We start from the raw sequence: 22,154 nt of genomic DNA, 5'->3' as shown, positions 1-22,154 counted from the left end.
ACAAGTACAGCCACTACAAACAGGGTGAAAAGGCTGATAAATTACTCAAGCCTCAGTTCCGACAACAGGAGGCAGCTACCACCATCCTGGCTATTAAAAACTGAACTAGTAGTCTCATCATCTATCCCTAAGAGATAACGGATACTTTCACATACTACAGAGACCTTTACACTTCAGAAGCGGTCACTGATGAGGGTGGAATCAATAAATTACTTCATTCGGTCTGTCTCCCCCAACTGAATAATGTTGGTTGGGTGCTATTCTCAGGAGCAATCACCAGAAAGGAGATTGTGCAGGCCAAAGGTTCAGTGCAGAATTCTACAAATGGACAACCTCAGACATGATAATCTCTTGAGGTGACCTATAAGCAGGAGGAGTGATCGGGCATCATAGGGTTGATTTCCAACAAAACCCTCATAACGGTGCTCGCCAAGCCGAGTAAGGATCTGCTGTCCTGCGACAGTTCTCGACCCATAACTCTTCTGAATGGGGAAAATCAAAACCCTGGCTAGTGTGTTGGCAAAGTCATCCTACGCCCATCCACCAAACACAGGTCAGTTTGCACTAGGCCCGAAATTTACACAACCATCCATGAACCCTGGCTTGTGTGCTTTGTCAGACCAATGCTTGCAGTGTAAGACACTAGCACAGTCTCTCAATACCGAAAAGGGGTTCAAATGCATAGAGTGGGGATACCTTTACGCAACGGAGAACTTTCCTCACCCAGCCACATCACATCAGTTTTGTGTTATAACGGTTTGTTTTTTATATTTGTTGATGTTATGTATGACTATTATATATATATATATATATATATATATATTTGTGAATAAGTGCTCACCCATCGTGACTTATGGTGAATACATTGCATCAGATGTGTATTGCACCAATGTGTTTTATATGTATTGTGTGTTTTTACCATGTTTCCAATTTTAGATAAAATCTTAATAAAAGAACTCTATGGGCTAGATGTAGGTAATTCTATTTTACCACTTCTAAAATACCGAATTTTACCGATTCGGTATTTAAGAAGTGGTAAAATAGAAGGGGGCACATGTAGGTATTTCAGAATCGGTAAATACCGAATCTGTAAGATTCGGTATTTACCGATTCGGTAAATACAGAATCGGTATCCCCCATTGATTCCTATGGGCCTTGAAGCCCATAGGAATCAATGGTGAATACCGAATCGGTATTTACCGATTCGGTAAATTCCGATTTTTGCAAGGGTGCAGGGGGTGTCACTTTGACACCCTCTGGCACCCCAATTCCGGACTAGTGTGCCATGTGGCACACAGACATGCCCTAAGGGCATGTCTGTGTGTCACATTGCACAGGTGTGCATGCATAGATGTGCATGCACATCTGGATTCGGTATTTTACCACCCAATTGGATTGGGTGGTAAAATACCGAATCTGCAAGGCCTGCGGCACTCAAAGATGTGCTACCTACATGTGCTTTTACAGAATCGGTATTTTTACTGAGTCTGTATTTACCGATTCGGTAATTTTACCGAATCTGTAAATACAGATTCGGTAAAATACCGATTCTGTAAAGCATGCTCCTACATTAGAAACCCCTAATACCGGTCGGAAACATCCGAAATCGGCCGTTTCCGACCGGCATTAGGGCTCCTACATCGGGCCCTATATGTTTTAAATAGTTGTCACTCTTTTGCACTGAGTTTGGGTCATCCCCCGGATATTCTGTTATGTCAAGATTAATGTAAATTGAATTGTAGCAACTGCCTAGGAATTTTTCTCATTGTAGTATTACTCTGTCCTAGGAGTTTCATAAACTGTACAGGGGGTCCTTGATATTTTCATGAGATACCTTTACGCAACCCAGCTGGACTTTGGGCAGACTCTCCCTCGTCTCTCCACCTTATTCCCTCCTACTCCTTTACCCTACCCCACTCCCTTATAAGCTCCATTTATCTCGTCTTTACGCTCTTGAACTGTTTTTCTAGTAACTGATGTAACTGGTAAGTGATGTAATTTTGTAACTTTGTGGAAACCTATGTAAAGCGCTCTGATACCTCCGGGTCTAGCCAGCGCTATATAAAACTCAAATAAATAAATACATAAATATAAATAAAACTCTTCAAACATTTGACCTTGGAGATGATTTCATAGTTCGAGTCCATTGGCTGTACGATACACTCTAGGCATAGGTAAACTAATGGGGCGCTTATCGGCCCCCTTACCAATCACGGCTACTGTAGGAAGCTGGCCATGTATATATTATACCAAAACTAGGTATAGTGTGCACAGAGTCCAGTGGAACACCAAAGATAGGCAGAGGTAAAAGTAGATAACACTGTACTCTCTATTTGTGGTAGTGTGCTTTATCAGAGGGTAGTGTTAAGCATTTGATGTACATCCTCAATCAGCAAATGATGTACAACACTCAAAGACTGAATTCAGACCAATTTTGTTTGCATACAAAAATACGAAGTTATTTTATTTCTAGAACCAAGCCAAGCCTGGCACAGGTAAGTTTAATAAATGCTTTGCAAAATATTATGCAGTGTTTACAATTGAGTGCAGGTTCCAATGCAGTTGGACTGGAATACAGGTAAGTCAAAAAAAATCGAAACTACTGTACAGATAACGTTTCAGTTACATTTCAGATTACTTTTTAAGTTACTTTTTCTACTCAGTGTGATACGCCTGGCTATCACACTGGGACATTTCCTAGAGAAAAGGTAAGAAAAATCAGTTTTCCACAGCAATTTGTCAGGTTTCCATACAAATCAACTCCATACAATTTTTTTCAGAGAAAAACAGTCAATGAATTCCTATGGAGAGAAATGAAGGTATTGGTTACCAGGTAAGTACTCGGTCTATGGGGTTGAGTTTCTGGGGTTAGAGCAAGGGTTCCCGCAGGGTCGAGGATGCTCTCTCAAAACACCCTCAGCGGCACTAGGGCAGCCGGGTGCAAAGTGCTGAGGCCCAATGTTATCCAATAGAGGGCCTCCGGTTGGTAGCTGCTTACGAGCAGGCCACTGAGTTGTGGTAGCAAAGCTCCAGGTATTAGGCTCAGGGCAAAGGGTGATCTGAGTTAGTACCCAAAGTACATCCGCAGGGGTGGCTGGGTAGGGGGTGCTGTTTTGGCGTCGGGTGCCCTGTTGGTTCCAATGGGGAGTCTCCGGTTTCAACAAAGACTGCATGCTCGGAATGGAGATCTTCTGGAGGTGACGACTGGTTGGCGAGGTAAGTTGGGATGCCTGGGGAGGCTGGGACACCGTTGGTTGGGCCACCCACTGCCATGGAGCAGTGGGTGCAGGGGTGTCTTTAGGCGTCGGATTTCTCTTACCAGCTCCGGTCGGGGGATCCTCCAGAAAGAGGCTGCAGGCTCTGCTGGGTGTTTCAAAGCAGGTCAGAGAACACCAGATCTCGGGTCAGGATCGCCGGGGAGACCTCCTCGTGGTGTTGAGCCACTCGAACCCGGGCTATGAGCGACGGATGTAGAGTGGTGCAGACTTGCAGATTTGGCCGGAGCCAGAGTGTGTGGGTGAACAAATCCGGTGGTCACAGGAGACAAAGTCTTTTCTTTGTAAGGCAAGGCAGGTTCTCTGCGTTCTTGAGGTTGCTGGCTGCAGGACACACCGCAGTTTTGCTTTTGCAAGTTCGAGGTAGGGACAGGCCGGTAGGGCTGGGGCTAAGTCAGTGGGCGCCCTCCTCTTCTTAGCTTCAGCACGGCTGTTCGGTCCTTCTTTTCTCCTTGGTCGTTTCTTATCTTATGAGGCAGGGTTCGGGGTGCCCCTAAATATTAGATTTAGGGATGTTACAGGAATGTTAAGGCTGATACCAATGGGTCCCTTCCATGGGGTGGGTACACTCCCTATTATGCCACCCTCGAGTGGGAGGGAGGCATATGCCTCACTCTGGTTAGCTGGGTCCACCTGTTTACAAGATGGCAGGAACTAAGAGTTGTGCTTCACCTCACCTCCCCATCTGACGGGTGGGGTTGGTAAAGGTGGACACACCTCCCTTCCTCACTTGGTTTTCCCGTGGGTTCTGAGCTTAAAATGGGGGCAGGAACCGGTGGGGACCAGTTGCTGAAAGCAGTAAGTGGCCTGGGGAAGCTCACAAAGGCGGGAAGCCTTTGAAGCTTCCCCTTTATGGGCCCTGCCCATCCTTAGGGAGGAGGAGGCCTGGCACCTCGTCCCTGGATGTGCATTGTTTCAGGCACCCGAGAGCAGCAGGGTCCCAACCCAGGGGTCCAGAAATAAGTCTGGTAGTGGCAGCTGAAAGTAGCCACTCAGCCTGGACACTAATGGTAGGTTAGTTTTCAGGGGGCATCTCTAAGATGTCCTCTGTGTGTATTTTTCATTAAATTCCACACTGGCACCAGTATGGGTTTAATGTGCTGAGAAGTTTTATACCAAACTTCCCAGTTTTCAGTAAAGCTATTATGGTACCATGGAGTTTGTAATGACAAACTCCCAGCACCATATACTCTTAATGGCTTTACTGCACTTACAGTGTCTAAGAATTGGTTCAGACACTGTAGGAGTACAGAGCTCATGCACCTGTACCCGTACCAGTGGTATAGTGCACTCAGCTAGAGAGGTGGGCAATCTGTGCTAGGGCAGTGGGTTGTAGGCATGTCAACTATTCACTTTGTTCTGCACCAAAACACGCAGCCTGAAAGGGGGGGTGTATCTCCCTCCCTGCCTCCCTCCCTGGTCACAGTGCCCTTGATACCTGAAGTACCATTTACAAGGGGCTGATCTTTTGACAGAGAGTGCCAATTAGGTTTGTTTTCAATGCAGTTTTAGGGAAAGAACATAGGCCATGGGTACCTGTTTGGCAAGAGCCCAAGGCACACCCAGTCAAAATACATCCGCAGTTCAGCAAAAAGTGGGGACAACCATGCAAAAAGAAGGCATTTTCTTACAGCTACTGATTCCACTGAACACATTCCTGCCTAAAATATTTGGGCTTCTACATCAATAAGGGTCTGGATCGCATGACGACAGATAATCTAAAACCTATTCTAGAACAGACCCAAGCGTGCTTTGCCAAGTGGACACACATTGATCTCTCCCTCTGGGGACGGGTGCAGGCTGTCAAAATGGTAACCCCCCTTATATTCACATATGTCTTAGGCATACTCCCATTTTCTATAACGATCTCGCTGCCCTGATCCATTGACAGTGCCATCAAGGGCTTCATCTAGGACTATGCCAAACTACACCTGGCAATGTCCAAAATGTTCCCTCAATTGAGCACTACTTCTTAGCACGCAACGTCTTTGTGCAAAAAGGGACATTAGATCCCAAACCCTCGTTGGGTCCTAATAGAGAGGACCTTCACCTGCTTTATGCGTACAGGGTGCTTCCGTCGTGCTCCTCTAACCCCATGAGCCAGTCTTAGGTGCAGGCCTGGAAACGTACCCATGTCTTACTCTCGACTGACCCTCCACTTGCAGAAGGGGGCACGCACTTTGGCATAATGTTTGAATCCACATTGGGAGAGGTTTGCCTGACTGGCCGATTTGGCGGCACGTGGGCATCGATACACTCTCTCAGATTCTCGATCATGGATACCTCCAATCCTTCACAGTCCTAATGGAGGAATTCCAACTCCTTGCATCAGCAATGGAAATATCTCCAACTCGGTCACTGCCTCTTCAGCAGTTTGGGTGCGACACCGTGGGCCTTAGGACCCTCCCACATTGTTACCCATTTTTGCCTTTGAGGTTGATACAGCGAAGTGCTGTTGAGTCTTCATGATACGGCATAAGTACTCACTGCCCCAATCACAGCACCTGCACGCTGTGTAGCAGGTAACACTGCACATCGATTATGATGATGAGGACAGGCTTGAACATCTTGAAAACTTGCATTGTGGAGTGAAGGAGTCTAGGACGAAATTCTGCCTTTTTAAAACAGTACAGGATTGGTACTGGATCCTCTCCAAATTAGAATGTGCAGGACTGCTAAACCACTCGTGATGCTCGTGCTGCAACCTCTCCAGCTGTGGCACGCTACATATCTTATATGATTGCCACAACCTCTGAGGTTTAAGGACAGTAGTGACCTATACACTTCGCAGAACCCTGAACCTCCCCTATTCACTGCCTTTTCAAGTGGTACTCCTACATGGAACAGACATTTTCTTGATGTGCCAGTACCCCTCCCCCCACCTCCCCCCCCAGGAGCGCATTTTTCATGCCATGGCATTGACCAGGGCCAAGCTATGTATCCAGAGGCCCTGCGTTCTCCCCGCACCTGCAGAGCGGTAAACCGAAATATTCAAAGCTGCTTCCTACGAGAAGCTCATTTACACTCTGACTAAAAAACTGAATACGTATGTGCAGGTGCAGGCCCTGTTCCTGACGGACGACTCATGACGTTGCCCAGGAGAGGCAAACCTACTTTGACCCCTGACCCTCATTTTGGACTGCATCCTCCTCTAATTGAACGCTTTAGTTCTTGGCATCTCCATGTGCTAACCCACTTCCTGGGGTACCTACACACAGCCTGTGGAATGCCTTTGGCTTTGTCTCTCTTCAGACATTCGCACACCCTAAGGAGACAACCCTCCACCGCCACACCGTTCGCCGTTTTCTTCCTCTCTCCCCCACCTTTCTTCCCCCCAACCTATTTGTCTTTGCTCTTCCCAGTAGATACCTGTTTGTTACTCAATGTTTGCATTCAGGGCTCACCGCTAGAGCCCCTTGGTAACTTAATTGATGTTACTTCTGTCGTATTTTACAATACCTCACAGCATTGTTCTGATGAGCCTGTACTATGTACTTTGTATTCATTACTTTGTACTTTGATAAAAAAAAAAAATACAGCGCTATCAATGGCACCTCGTGTATTGGACAAAGACAGTCAGTCTCACAGAAGATGCCACCAGTCTTTAGATCACACAACACAGGCTGCATTCTATTTTTGCTTGCATGACACACAGAGATAACTGACATTGTGCACACTTCTTGCACCCAGACACAGGCCTATTAGCCTGATACGTATCTTGTGCTGCATACCCTTTGCTGACCTAGCACAAATGCATCGCTGCCATTCAACTTGTCAACAGCCCATACTTGCTTCACACAACAAATGTATTGTCACTACGCACCTCATGCATGTAGATTGCTTGAAGGCTCATCTCGGCTGAAGCAAATTCTGAGACGATTAATGAAGAGCGGGAGATGCTCTGAATCTTTGAATCACCTTCTGTCATGCTGTGAAAGACAAATAACTACGTCAGTCATCAGGAGGCGAGCTCACATACAGAACAGTGGACTCCCTCCCCACTGCAGCTAACCCTAAGACAGAGAAACACTGTCTTCATCCTCAGAGGTACATCGACTTTGGTGTATGCATTGCTCCAACAGTGACGTTTGTTGATAGAAATAAAAGAGGATTATTAGACTTGGGTAATATTGGAAATGTTCTGTGCAACAGACATGAAACTTCTTAAGGTATTGGCCATGGGAGTCTGCTGTTATTGTCATCTATCAACAGCAGGGTTTTCACAGGTAACTTGATGGAGAGCCAACAACTGCTCCAGACTGTCTGTTGTACTTCACTACTCTAAGACCCACTTAGGAATACTTACAAAAAATGTTGTGAGCCATTTAATTTCAGCATGATTATTGCAAAGTATAGAGGACAGAGGAATATGATATCTATAAATCTACTGTGTTAAATCGTGATAATTGTATCCTTGATATAAAAAAATTCTACTCTCATTTATTTCTAACCTATGTTTATTTTATCTTATTTAATGCGATTTTATATAGCGTGAACATTACCCGAAGGTGTCAGAGCGCTTTACATAAGAACCAGTTGCGATACATAAAAACTTAGGATTACATGCGTTGCATACAAGATACGAACAGAAAAAATGTGCAAATGTACAAGTTATAGAGTCACACAAGGAGGAGTTGAAGGTTGTATGGATGGACCAACAATTCAGTGTTTCTTTGCTTTGCTTCTGATGAACGACTCTGTGACGGTGCAGTAAAAAATATTGGGAAGCAGCCTTTACAACGCGGGCATTACCACGCGCTGCCATTACTACGCTGCTTTTACAACGCAAGTCGTTATAACGATTTGCGCTGGAGGGCGCTGTTGGATAGGGAATAGTTTAATTTTCTATTCCAACACCTTCTCTACTGTAACGTGGGCTGGAGTTGGAATAGAAAATTAAACTATTCCACTATCCAGCACTTACAGCTCAAGTCGTAACGACTTGCGTTGTAAAAACAGCGTTGTAATGGCACGCGTGGATATAGCCCGCGTTGTACTGTCATACAACCAAAATATTAACTGTTTAGATTAACTTATTGCATGCTGACCACATGTTTTTTTTCTGCCAGGTTGGCACCCTCTACAAAGGAGTTGTAATATTCTTCCGCTAACCTTTGTGAGGATGTTGAGCAACACAAGTGTGGGTGGCTAAAACTACCCTTGAGTAGTGAAGTTTCTTACAATTCCTAACAGCAGAAATATTAATTACATTTACAGTATAGCAATTTCAGTAGTTTCTGTAAAAACAAAGCCTGTGTCTGTTTAGTTTTCATTTATTGCAGTTAATACCGACTAATGTAGATGACTAGAGAACAATGGAAAAACTAAATTATTGATGTACCAAATAATCATGAACATAAACTATTTCATTCTTCTAAACGTTTTGGGGTGTATGCGACCTTTGCATACCACAGGAAATGTTTCCTCTATGGAAAACAGGATATTTCCAGAAGGTAACATAAGCATATCTAGGTGGTTTTTGCTTTAAAAAGGTCTTGTAGATACAAGTCTAAGCAATTTAAACCAGCTTTCCCCTACTGACGCTATGTAAATACAATTTATGCAATGTTGGTCTGTTTCTGAAAATGTACATAAGCTTAAAACAATGGAATACATTTCGACACAATGCAATTCCCTGTAGGTCACAAAGACTCAAACAGTAGCGGTTCCCTACCCGCCAGTGACAACGCCCGCATCAGTCTGGAGTGGGACTAAGTTCACCAGATTTTCATTTTCAAGGTGGGGCAGAGCGGCGGTGACGCTATCCTGCTTCCCAGTATTAGCCCATCATAGCCTGTCAGAGACCAGGCGGGGCCAACACGCTTTTGTTTGTAAGGTAAAAGGACACCAGTTCTGTGCTTTGCTACTGTCACATGTGGTATACCATGGGTAAAAGGAAGACGAGAACAGGTGCCTCGGGGGGGGGGGGGGGGGGGGGGGGGGTACAATTCCCACTATTGAATCCTTTTTTGTTGAGGCGTCGAGTACCTTGACCGGACGGAGACTTTCACTATAGACCACTAGTAGTGTCCTAGACCTACTCCTCCAAAATTATGCAATGGTGATAGTTAGTAAATAGTCAGAGGAAATAACTCAGCCGCCTGTCAATCTTGTAGCCGACATGGAGGACTCATTCGATGGAGACAGTACGCCCACTGTAGAATCCCCAGGCAAAAAGAAGTGTGGGGTCCAGTAATCGCTCCCAGAGGCCATAGTCTCTGTTTGTGCCGGCCCTGGGGAGGCATCAGAGGGGCCCAGCCATAGTGTGTCAGGGGGCCAGAAAGAGTTGCTATCCTCATCTGAGGGATTCATCTGGCTATCCAGGTCATAAGTGTCATTGTGCAGGAGGCCACCACCAAGGTATACCCCAGCGTAGGAGCAGCAATCATAATGGACCGGCCCTGAATGAGTCCTATATGTCCCATGGGCCACATATAGCTCGGGTGGATAACTCTGCACCATTGAGTCTTCCTGCCCGAATCAGAACCCCTCGGTATTTTAACAGGGCTACCTCCTCTTAAGCAGGGTGGGAGGGAGTCTACAGCAGCTCTCATACATATGGTAACACATCGGTGTGACAATACTTTAGTGAATGGCCATCTACCCCTCCATATCATAATGGCAAGAAGAGTTTGTTGGGTGGGATGAAATGTGAAGAAAAACATTGAGGGGGATTGCATCACAATTAATCTAAAGCACACCAGTTGTACTACACATTTTGTACAAAGCAGTTTTCTTGCACAGGACTAGGCTACAAGGATCATTATTGTTCCACATCAGTATTTGGACCTACTCTTTCTTCCCACTCAGTTGGCACGGGCTAGTCTGTTCTAGAGGACCCACGCAATCACCCAGAGGGTCTCTAGGCTGGAATTACCACTTGATAGCAGGTTTGCTACCTTGAGTGGGCTGCATGGGAACAACTGACTGACACCTCTACAGGCCAGATCTAGTTGCTGTAAGCCTCCGGGCATATTGGGTGGTGATATAGTTCTGATCGAAGACACAAGTTCTCATAACCACCCGATTCAAAGTTATGACGAGGAATATCACTGGTTTGAGGCATAAAAGGGATATTGAAAGGTGGCTGGATTTCCTTGAGGAAAACCACATTGTGGCCATGCATGAAACATGAGAAACAGAAAAATACTTCTTTTTAGATGGGTTTCCCTCTTTTTTAAAGTTGCGTCCCCTTCTCCTGCATGGCGTGCCAAAGGTGGCATTCTTGTTTTAGTCTCCCTTGAGATCTCGTGTACTCCTGTTTTGGTAGCAGATAACTCGCCTAACTAGTTGGCAGTTGAGCTGGCGTTTAAAAATAGCCCCCCTTTGTTGGTGGTGAATTTTTATAACTTCTTTAGTAGGAGCTCAGAAACAGACCACATCCTTGCGTGGAAGAGCTTTTTGGAAAGCTATGAGGAGAAATGGATCACCTACTATCAGATTATAATATTGGGCGACTTTACCATCTATTTATGTTTGCAAGGATGTGTCTCTTCAAAAAGACCATTAGATGTAACAACTGTGGTAACTCATTTCGAACACTCAGATCAAGGTAACTTGCTTGAGGAATTTCTAGTAGCTAATAATTTGCACTGTCTGGAACAGACAGGGGAGGGTAAAGTTATTCCTTCTTTTATCAGTAGGGGCTGTTCTTCCACCATTTATTTTATTTGTCTATCAGCTCCCTTGGCCTCTTTGGGTCAATCATTGAGAGCAACCTGGAATAACTTTAGAGATCATAACCCCATAATGCAGGACCTCGCCTGGGAATCTAAGGACGGCAAGGGAATAAAAGGTTTGCCTAATAGCATCCTGAGCACCAAGGCCCAGGCCCGGAGGTTAAAGTGGAATAGAGTGATACCGAAGGCATTCTTAGAACATGTTTATACAGCAAACGTGGGAGACATTTACCTAAGCTTAGAAAATGGTACACAGGTTAAGACATTTCTTGACGCCTTCTATAGACTATGTGAGCAGATTCACAAAAGAGAAGTAGGAGTATTTGAAATCACGCTGTTCTACTCGGTGGTACACGTTGTTTGTTTAAAACCGCCCAGGAAGTACAGGAATAAAGGATACAGGTGAATATTTCTGAGCCAGTTTTTAACTCTATCTTCTGCACTAATGTTTTTTTTATTTGACCCCTCTAATGTTATGTTTGTATTGTCTTCCCCCTCCCCTTTTGCTCCACCCCAGGTGGTCCGCGTGGGGGTTTTGTTGAGCAAGCCCTATGATGAAGCATGCCACAACTTGTGGGTGAGGGTAGTTGTAAACAAACAACGAGTGCCACTGAGTATAACAGCGTGATTTCAAATGCTCCTACTTCTCTTATGTGTGTTTGGACATCAGTAGGGGAGGTGGATGTATGAGTATTTCCTTTTCCCCCTCATTTGTGTGTGCTTTATGTGCACAGATTGCCACTTTTTTTTCATAGCAAACACAGGAACAACAAAGAAGATAGGTGGATTCACAGTAGTTGTTCCAGGACCCAAAGAAATCTAATGGCTACCTTGATGTAGCAACCCACGGATGAGGACAAGATTAGGGCTTTCAGGAAAGCTTACTTTAGCGATGCAGTGGAGAAAAAGGGAACTTATAGAGCTGGTCTGGGAGGAGTTACTTTAGCCTAGCTTGAAGGCCAATAGTGCTAAATTCTGGGAGATTATAAATTGACCTTTCTTTGCAGGATCTGTTAACTCAAGAGTAGATTGTACAATTGAGCCCGACATATGGGTTACCCATTTTGTGGGGATGTATAGTGGGAGGGGTGTGGAGGACTCTGATACCTAGTGGGTGCCAGGGAGTCAAATCTCACTGTTGACGTTTAGTTTCGAAGAAGTATCCAAAGCTATTTATGCGACAACCGGGGGGGGAGGGGGGGGGGGGGGGGGGAGCGCTGGGCCTGGATGGGGCCCTCCAGATCTTTACAAGCGAATCGTGAAACTTGAGCTAGGATTTTGACCTGTGTTTTTAATGCGCATGCAAACGTGGTCTTCCTTCTACCTGGTCTAGTGCTATTATTTTACCTATTTTTAAAAAAGGGACAAGGGATGACCAAGTTATTGTCCCATTTCTCTTTTAGATTCGGCTGTACAAATTATGGGGAAGGTTGTTCTGGAGGGTTTAACCTCCTGGCTCGATAATACCAAAGTGATATCCGGGCTACAATATGGCTTTAGGCAGGGTAGAGGTACGCTGGACTAGTATGTCAACTTACATCTGATTGTGGGCAAATACACTATAGCTAAGCCTGCACACAGCTTTTATGGCTCTCACCTCAGCATTCCATCGATTTAATGGATCCAAACGGTGGTACTTTCTTTTGGATCGGGATATTGAAACAGAGTTTGTGGCTTTTTTCCACAGCTCCCACTCCAACCTCTCTGCCTCAGTGAAATATGATGAGAATGGCTGCCTGACTGCCTCCTGGGGGGTGCATTTTGGCACCCCTGCTATATAGCTTCTACATTAATTATCTGGGAGAGGTCTTGACAGTGGCCTGCAGGGATATTTTTAGGGCAATTTCCAAGTTAATTCCAGCCCTGTTATATTCAGATGATGCAGTCCTGATTGCATGGCCTGCTGTGGGTCCCCAACATCTCTTCAATGCCTTTACTGATTTCATGGATTCCCTAGATCTGTCAACCAACTACACCAAATCACATACAATGATGATTGGTAGTTGGTAGGTAGTTGGGACTAAGTTTTTTGGTAAAAGGGATGAACTTGCCAAAGTCCTGACCTTCCCTTATTTGGGGGTACTCTGATATTAGAGGGTCGTAGATTGCATAAAACCCCCTTTAAAAGAATATTTTACTCAGGGCAGTAGGTGTGATAATGGATTTAGCCAAAAGACTTGGGGCTGAACCGGTTCAAGCCCTAGTAAAAGTGTATTGAGAGAAGTGTATTCCAATGGCAAGTTTCGGGCGTGGTGATTGGGGGTACAAGGAAGTTAGAGAGCTTTAGGTAGTTATTTGTCAATGGTAAATAATGCCCACCATTGTTTATTGACAAAGTTCAGGTTTAATACAATGCACAGTTTTTACCTGACCTCAAAAGATTCCACATGGTGGGAAATCTGTGCAGAGTTCTTGTGACTATTTTTCAAAGCAAGACACTATGCATTTTATATTCTTTTGTGATTTGTACCGCAGATTTATTCTCCTGCTAGTAGGAAATAACCAGTTTGTACAAGTGGAACCAGCTCTGCTGCATCAACAAATGGTTTCTTCCCCCCTGGTCTGCTGTGGGGTTGCAAGCTTCTTGTCTAGGGCCCTTAGACGCAGGAAATTGCTATTGGCTTTATTGTTTTTATGCACACACAGTCATATTTTATTAAATTTTTATGGATAGCCCATGAAGGGTTAGGACTGGAGATGGTTTTGGGATCGCACCTTGTGTTCTGGTACTGTATTAGGGCGCTTGCATTTTATATTAATGTTTTATATGATCAGACTGATGGTTGATAGAAGAACCCGGGTATTTCTTGCTAACATAGAAGACCTACATTTTGAGGTTTTTGTTGTCAGGTTTCTGCGGGATGAGCTAGCTAACTTCGTTTAATGTAACCATCATTTAAGCCTAGTTTTTAATTGAGATTTGTACAGTATTAGATTTGTATACCCCAATGTGAAATATTAGTTTAATAGTATGTACCAAACACGAATACACTTCTTGCCAAAATCTGATTTTATTTGTGCTTTAGATTAGCTTTTATGGTCTAAATTGGACGAATAAATAATTATTGAACTGAACTGACTCAAACACATCTATCACTTTAAATGCCAGCGCAGAGACAAATGTGAGGACTCTACCCGCCATTTGAAACGGCAAACCAGTCAATACCAGGTGCCTGTCTTCCAGGCTTAAAAACATATGAGGCGAGCAATTTTGTCCGGAGAGAGACAAACATTTACTTGTTTTGTTACTCCACAGGTTTCATTAACCGTCTGCAGGCATTATTTCTTAACGAAATTTCTCTTACCAGCTGTTGCAGTACATGAGCCCGGGGGGAAGAGTGAACAAACCACGGGGGTATTGCCGTGCCCCTCACCTGCGGACCTTGACTCCAGGAGCACCGTTACAGCCAGCCTCCCGCCGCCGCACTTTTTGCCATCAAAGTGCCGCCGCACTGAGGAGAGCAGTGCTTGTGGGACTCCATTGCCCAGGATCCTCAGCGGCCGGAAGCCGCGCACAGTGATCTCGCGCCAGGAGGCGCATAAAGACCAGCGCTACCCCCCGCGACGCGGGAGCGCGCGGGAGCAGGCCGGGAGAAGCCCGGGCAAAGGGCGGGCCCTCTTTGGCCCTCAGTGGCCGGAAGAGGACGGGACGGGCCACGGACCCTGGCTCCCTGGAATTTGAACTACAAGTAAGACTCTGATTCCCTCATTTTTACTAACTGCAATATTGAAGAGTAACTGTTGCTCGAGACTGTGTTAATATAGCCGCTCTGCTACCTGCTAACATGCCCACCAATACTACGGACCCATCTACATCGGGCCTACGTACCTTGGACAACTTTGTGCTCAAAAAAGTTACACAAATTAACAATGAACGTAGGGCCTCATTAGGCAGTAAAAGTCTTTCACCCTGTATGGATATTATATCTAATGAGTCCACAGAAGTGTCAGATCGCACCTTAGAACAGGCTGCACACAGTACAGAGGCCCCCAGTGTAGTTGTACAGGTACAGGTGCACTCTGAGAACCCAGTGGACCTGCTTGTCACTTCAGAGGAGGACTCAGCAGCAGAAGAACCACCGGAGGTCCCTTCCACACAAAGACCAGTGAGGAAATGCAGAAAGACTCAGGGGAGGCGTGGGGGAAAGTCTGCAAAAACTAAAACTCACGCCAACCAACCCAATAACTCTAAAGACACTAATGTTAACAGTGCAAGTATTCAGGTGGTGGAAGAACCCAATAAAGAGGGCAGTAGTAACGAAGGAAGTGTGACCTTGTCTGACACCAAGTTAGAAGCATTAATAAATATAATAGTAGGTAAACTGGAGGCTAAAATCGTACATTTAATTACCCCAATAATGTCCAAATTGGACATAGTAGCCTCTGAGGTGGAAAGACTGGGTAGTCTGGTAGCGGGATATATGACCCCTGCACCAGTCCCAGCCCCAGCGGTGACAACACCTACAACTATCCCTGGTGGGAGTGGGAAGGAGCACTTGCTCAGGGGACAGAGTGCACAGCAGAAGAGGCAGTCAAACTCAGAAACCGTGGCTGTTGCTGTAGCTGCGGTTCCCACGGCTCCAGTGACTCAGCCGACTCATCAGGCCCCTGCCCCGGCCCCCCTGGGCAATTGCCCAGCGGTCCCTCAGAGGGCTAGACTCAGGAATGTAAATCTCCCCCCTGAATGCGTCCCATTTGTGGTTGTGCTGACTAATGTCCCGCGTTATGAGGAAACTGCAGCACAACCTTATGGAGAATCACACGACTCATTAAAAAATAAAACGGTGGCATGGCTAAACAAAAACTGTGGCTTTCCACCTCACTACTACGACCAAATTATATCCACTGTAAGAGTAAATTGGGTTGGACCTTCAATGAAATCAACCACGGGGGACTGTGTAATTGTTAATTTTCAACACCCGCAACACGTTGCCACAGTCTTGTTACGCGCATCCTCACTGGTTTACAATACAAACAGTGTCTGTGTGCGACCCCTGGGATATTTCTATGCGCCTGACCAGAACTCACCTAAAAATCCCCCTAACACTCTTCGTGGGTACAGACCTATATCACAAATTCAGACACCAAATCCGGTAACACCATATATGTACAACAATGATACTAGTGGGCTGTCTGGTTGGCAAACGCCAGCAGTAAACGCTAATGGCTGGCGGATACCACCTGTAAATTTCAATGCCGAGAATCTGAACAACAGAGGGTACAATATTCCTACACATAACCGATTTGATATGCTTTCAGGGCTGGACGCCTGCGACTGACTGAGGGTCTTGGAGGGTCAGGAAAACGATCAGTCGCCTGTAGCACAAACGTTAGAGGTGATTCCATCAATTACACCAAAAAATAATGTTATATGCTGGAATGTGGCGGGCCTAGAAAATAAAATGCAGGATGATAGCTGGCTAGCCTATATTAGGGGCTTCCAAATCATTTGCTTACAAGAGACTTGGTCAGTGAAATGTGATATTCAAATGGATGGCTACAAGGCATATTTTGTACCTGCTGTACCAGTAACCCGGGGTAGATCAAAGGGGGGTATGGTAATGTTTATATCAGTAGCACTGAAATGCACAATTGTAAGTAGGCCTTCAAGTAATCTTGGCATACAAGGTCTAGTTTTATCTGCGGGTAACTGTAAGGTTGGTCTGATCAACTTTTATAATTCCACCAATAATGTTACAAGTTATGGCAATTCCGAATCCTTAAGTGAGTATATAGGCACCTCAATGAGGGACTGTTCACACAACTTGTTGATCATGGGCGATTTCAACACTCATCTATGTAGTGATCCCCTAGACAAAAGCCTTATGGAATTGTTTTGTCCCAGAATTAACGGTCTACATTTGGAACATACCGTGGAAGGGACACTTTTTAACAACCTACTCAATGAACATGGTCTCACGATTGCAATGACTTTATGTGATCCCTCAAAGCGCTTTTGCACCCCTACTTTTAAAGGGCACGGGAAGGGGACATTTATTGACTATATGCTGTTAACCGCCCCCATGCAGGTGTTTGTGCGTTCATTCTCTATAGATAGTAATCCACTCAGTGATCATAACCCTTTGACTATACATCTAGGGGGGCCCTGGGTGGAAAGAGAAGGACGTAATTTAGGTAGGGGTAGGGTTACAGCTACGGATGGAAGACGCCGTTTAAAATGGTCTATGTGCACCCCGGCCCTCATATATCAGAATATTCAAACTAATTGTAGTGATATTATTGCCAGATGCTTCCAAGTTGATTCAGACCCAGCCCAGGTTCTATCGGACTTTAAAAGCTTAACTGACAAAATAGCTATTTCAATGACAGAACCTCTAAAAAGTAGAGGTAGGGAGGGCCCAAGGTGGTTCAATAAGGAATGCTCCAAAGCAGCCCGTGATCTCAAAGCTGCCTTGTTGCTAAAACCTCGTAACAAGGAACTAGTTCAGAGATCACGCAAAGAATATAAATCAGTCCTTGTAACAAGAAAGGAGGCACTGAAGAACGAGGCCTGGGCTGAGATTCTGGAACCACAAACACTGAAAAACAGTGCTAGATTCTGGGCGGTGCTAAAGAAACCCTTCCTGGTGAAAGACCCAGGGGAAGGGTTAGAATGTGTCATCACAAAAGAGGAATGGGTTGCTCATTTTAAACAACTGTATGGGGGGGGTGAAACTAATGTGGTACCCTATGAATGCACTGTCGGGGGTCCTTGTATGAACGTTAGCATAGGAGAGGTCGTGATGGGTATCGAGGGGCTTACAGCGGGCAAATCACCTGGCCCGGATGGGATACCCCCGGATCTCTTTAAATCCGATCCTAATTTTTGGGCACCGATTATCGCGGCAGTTATTAACGCAGCCGCAAGGGCAGGGTGCCCGACGTCATGGGGTCTTTCCACCATTGTGCCCATATTTAAAAAGGGGGACAGGGACAGTCCCCTTTGTTACAGGCCTATCTCCCTGATCAATTCTGTGACCAAACTGGTGGGGAGAATAGTATTGCGGCGACTACTTGAGTGGACACGGGACAATAATATCATGTCCATCGCCCAATATGGCTTCTGTAATGGCCGCTCGACTACAACACAATGCCTGAATCTCTTCTTAATACTAAGTAAATATACCATTGTTAAAAAAGGCACAGTCTACTTGGCCTTCATGGACCTATCCTCAGCTTTCGACTGTGTTAACAGGGGGAAGCTGTGGGGGTCCATGAGGGACAAGGGAGTGGACAATGATATTATAAACTTTCTGGTTGACCTCCATAATAACACCAGTGCAAATGTAAGGTATTGCCAAGACTTATCCGTAACTGAGGATTTTAGAACTGGGAAGGGGGTTAGGCAAGGATGTATACTGGCCCCCTTCCTTTTTAATTTTTATATAAATGAGTTGGATGGTGCTTTACGGGAGGTGAAATCAGACAGTCCAAGAGTGGGGAACAGAAGCATTCCAGTCTTGTTATACGCAGACGATGCGGTACTGCTATCAAGAACTGAAAAAGGCCTTCAATTACTACTTAACGCATTCAAAAAGTTTATGGAAGATAGGGACTTGTTAGTGAACAACTCCAAATCGTTCATCATGCAGGTGGGGAAACAGCCAAAGAGACAATATACTTTTAAATTAGATGAGACAGCTATACCACTTTCAAGTACATTCTCCTATTTAGGAGTACTCTTTGACTCTAAACTATCTTGGGCCCCCCAACTCGCAAAGAAAAAATGTGATGTTTTAAAGGTCAATGCCTCCATTTTTAATTTTGCGTCAAAGCTTGGCAAAAAACCGACGGCTGCTATGATTAAATTGTATGAAGCAAAATCTGTAGCTACCACAGCATATGGGAGTGAGCTTTGGGGCTATATGGTGGGGGAACAACTTCAGACCACAGATAATTTGTTTTATAAACGGCTTTTGTGCGTTCCGGCCTCTACCTCCAACTTTATAGTACATGAGGAACTAGGAGTGGGGTACCTGAGTGATATCCTGTCCCTACGACCTCTGTTATGTTGGTTGAAAATGTGGTTATGTGAGGAAATCCCCCTAACACACTTAATTGTTAAGGATTACCTGGCTCTTGAGAACGCTTCACGCACTCCCTGGCTGAAGTACTTAAAATCATGTTTTACTGAGATGGGCCGCCCGGATCTATTTGAACACCCAGAAGGAATTGTGAAGGCGGATATTGACTTAGTTAAGCTGGTGTTCTTTCAGCGTAAGAAGGCTGACAGGGAGGGTGTTGAGCTACAAAAAGTTAGTGTGAGGAAATTTATCATGGCAAAAACATGTTTGACAACAGAGCCTTATTTACTCGGCACTTTCAGCACCCATGATAAATTCCTGCTTACAAGATTTAGATTTAATCAGTTTCAACATCTGCTCATCAGACCCAAAAAGGAGAGCTTCTGTAAACATCCTCTGTCCTGTGGCTGCGACGGTAAGTCTCCACAGGACATGATGCATTTTATGTTCTTATGTAAATACTATGAATTCCCCCGTAAACGCTTTTTAATTGCTCTTTTAAAAGAAATGAATTTTAAACAGATACGACCAGCCTTTTTATACTTACAACTGCTACACAGCAACAGTGTCCTTCAAGTTCTTGAATTTTTAAAACTGGCTCTTAAACTGCGACTTTGTCTGGACCAATGACTGAACCACTGTATGTAATGATCACAGTTCTTTTATCCTGTGAATTTATAATGTAATTTGATGTATGTACTGTATGTTTTTATTGTACTTTTATGGTTGAAATATTACCGAATAAAGTCTGTTTTGATTTGATTTGATTTGACAAACAGGAAAACACAGACACATTTGTGCAAGGTTTATTAGGTATTGTGTTAAGCCTTACAATTCTGTTTAATGTGGAAAAACGTAACTTGTGATTACTGCTGCTGATCTTTCGGATTATCATAGGCAATTCTATATTACAAAAACACTCACATTGGCAATGCTGATGTTTTTTAATTATGTTTTATATGTATAAAGAAGGACACACCTCCCTCATGTTCTTTTTATGTAAAAGCACAATTACGTGACCCAGACTTTAATAGCTGCACCAGAGACATGAGACATTGAGGGGTCTTGTCCGGAGCTTTGGAAGCGTTCTCTTCCCAGAATTGAAGAGAGATAAGTGCATCTGAGGGCAATTTATCCTCCAAATTAATTTGCGCAAGCCCATCACATTTCTGAGCACCAAGGGAAAGGATTTACCTAAAGCACCAACACCTCATGTGCATGACTAGCGCCTGTGAAAACGTAATGTGAGAGTCACAGGTTTCAATTCCAGTGTACCAGCTCACCCTTCAGAGGTCAGTAAGAACAAAAGTAAGGTGGATAAATGTAACATTTTATATTTGCTAAGACAGTACATTGTGTAGTGTGCTCCATCAATGACCAATATAGAAATGAGAAGAACTGATTCTTCTAGTACCTCTCTTCAAAGATGGTCTGGTCACTGCGGTACATGGGGCTCTCTGCGCATGCCCCAAAGAGCCCAGTGTGTGACCGCGTCCGTCCATGCAGCTGGGATGAAGAGAGGGATGCTAGGACACTGGCAGCTGCGGAAGCAGTGGTGGTGGGCTGCACAAACCTGCGATCCCTGGAGGGCAGGCCACTGGCTGTTAACACTGGGTGGATCAAAACACTTGCCAAGAGGTTATCCGGCTAAACAAGGAAACAAAGAAAAACACCACAATTACCAAAAGATGTAAGAAAAGATGTAAAGAAAAACAAGGTAAGAAAGAAGGAGGGAACGAGGACAGATAGATATACCCACACACTAAAGTTGCTCAGAACTGTCGAATCATCTATATCAAGACGACCCTGCTGTGTTGTTTGTCTCTGTGAACTTAAACTGTGGTTCTGTGTCACAGTAAACTTGTGCTTTCTCTGAAGCATGGTATACCATGAGACTGGGCACAGCATGCTTGTCAAAGTACTCAAGAATGTTTGGGGGGATATAACTAACTAAAGATTGCAATGGGAGTTGTGCTGAGTGACTGAGGCGTGGTGTTGGAGGTCTGTGGTGCTTGGCAGCAGATCCCTCCCTCCCCTTAGGACAAAATGGAGAGGTTGGGCTGAAGTGACTCACTGCCTACTTTCTGCCTTCTCTGAGCACAGGAGGTGGAGAGGTAGCTGGGTGATAATGAGGGGAATGTCATGGGAAAAAAACGAAATCCGGTATTTGTAAAGAGCGAATTACTCGCCCCTAAGGGTCTCAAGGCGCTGGGGGCCATCGGGGCGATTAAGTGAGCTATTGCCAGAGTCACATGGTGCTGAGCTGCCGCTGGCGGTCGAACCGTGAGCTGTACGAATCGGAGTCAGACGCCCTGGCCGCTGCGCCACACCTATCCCTCAAAGGTGTGGACCACAACTGGAGCCAGGTAGACTGAAAAACAGAGTGGTTACCCCAACCCCTACCTCAATGTGGTAGTAAGAGGCCTGGTATGCTTAAGAAAAGTGTGAGCAGGCAGCTGCGGTGGAAAGTAAGGAACAAAATCTGTCATCTTTGATGCAGCATTTCCTCTTTGAAGCCTACTTTAAAAACTAGGGGAAATACAGAGCAGGGAAGAACCTCACTTAGTGCAGAGCAGGGTCAGCGGACACTGGGTGTAACATGGATGAAAGAGCAGCCGCAACCCAGGCAGAATTTGTCAACATCTGTAGTTGCCACACCCACCCTACCTTTCCCTTAATCCCTCATCACTTAGAGTGCAAAATCCAGAACAGTATTTGGTGTGCTGACAAGCATTGATTTCCATGCATTTTTTGGGGTGAATGATGGGGAGGGATTCGCAGCTAACTAGATAGTAATGTAAATGACCATCCCCAATATAGACACTTGAAGAATTTGAAGGCTGGTTATCTGGCAGAACTGTATTGGTGAATAAGGAGGCATCAATATTCCCCACTCCCTCCCTTGCGCTTCTCTCGTGTAAGGCTCCTCTCGGATAAGGAATGAGTAGTTCAATATCTCTGGATGTTTTGCAATTGTGTGCCACCTGAGCTTTAGAACGGAGAATGTGTGGGCCAATGGATCCTGTACAGCTGCAACCTTAGAACGCGTTAAGCGTCTTTAGCTATGATGCACTAACTATAGGGAGAGACAAAGACTATCCGCATGGGTCGTGTGTTACTGGTACATAGCTCAGCCCAAACATTAGAAACCAAAACTAAATTGGAGGGTTGTCAAT

General features: G+C 45.0%; 1 protein-coding gene across 2 annotated transcripts in view; it reads right to left on the bottom strand.

Moving 5' to 3' along the window:
• The window catches only part of ATG9B (autophagy related 9B), a 336,653-nt gene that overhangs the window by 65,241 nt on the left and 249,258 nt on the right, over nt 1–22,154 (bottom strand). For both annotated transcript variants that reach the window (XM_086940924.1, XM_086940925.1), the window contains exons 11-12: nt 20,393–20,625; nt 7,099–7,204 (exon numbers count right to left, since the gene is read on the bottom strand). In XM_086940924.1, the coding sequence (XP_086797050.1) occupies nt 7,099–7,204; nt 20,393–20,625 (339 nt within the window). The remainder of the gene's footprint in view (nt 1–7,098; nt 7,205–20,392; nt 20,626–22,154) is intronic.

This window comes from Lissotriton vulgaris, chromosome 10 (assembly GCF_964263255.1).
Source record: "Lissotriton vulgaris chromosome 10, aLisVul1.2, whole genome shotgun sequence".
Lineage (NCBI taxonomy): Eukaryota > Metazoa > Chordata > Amphibia > Caudata > Salamandridae > Lissotriton > Lissotriton vulgaris.
Note: the sequence above shows the minus strand (reverse complement) of the source record. Positions and strands in the feature narration are given on the sequence as shown.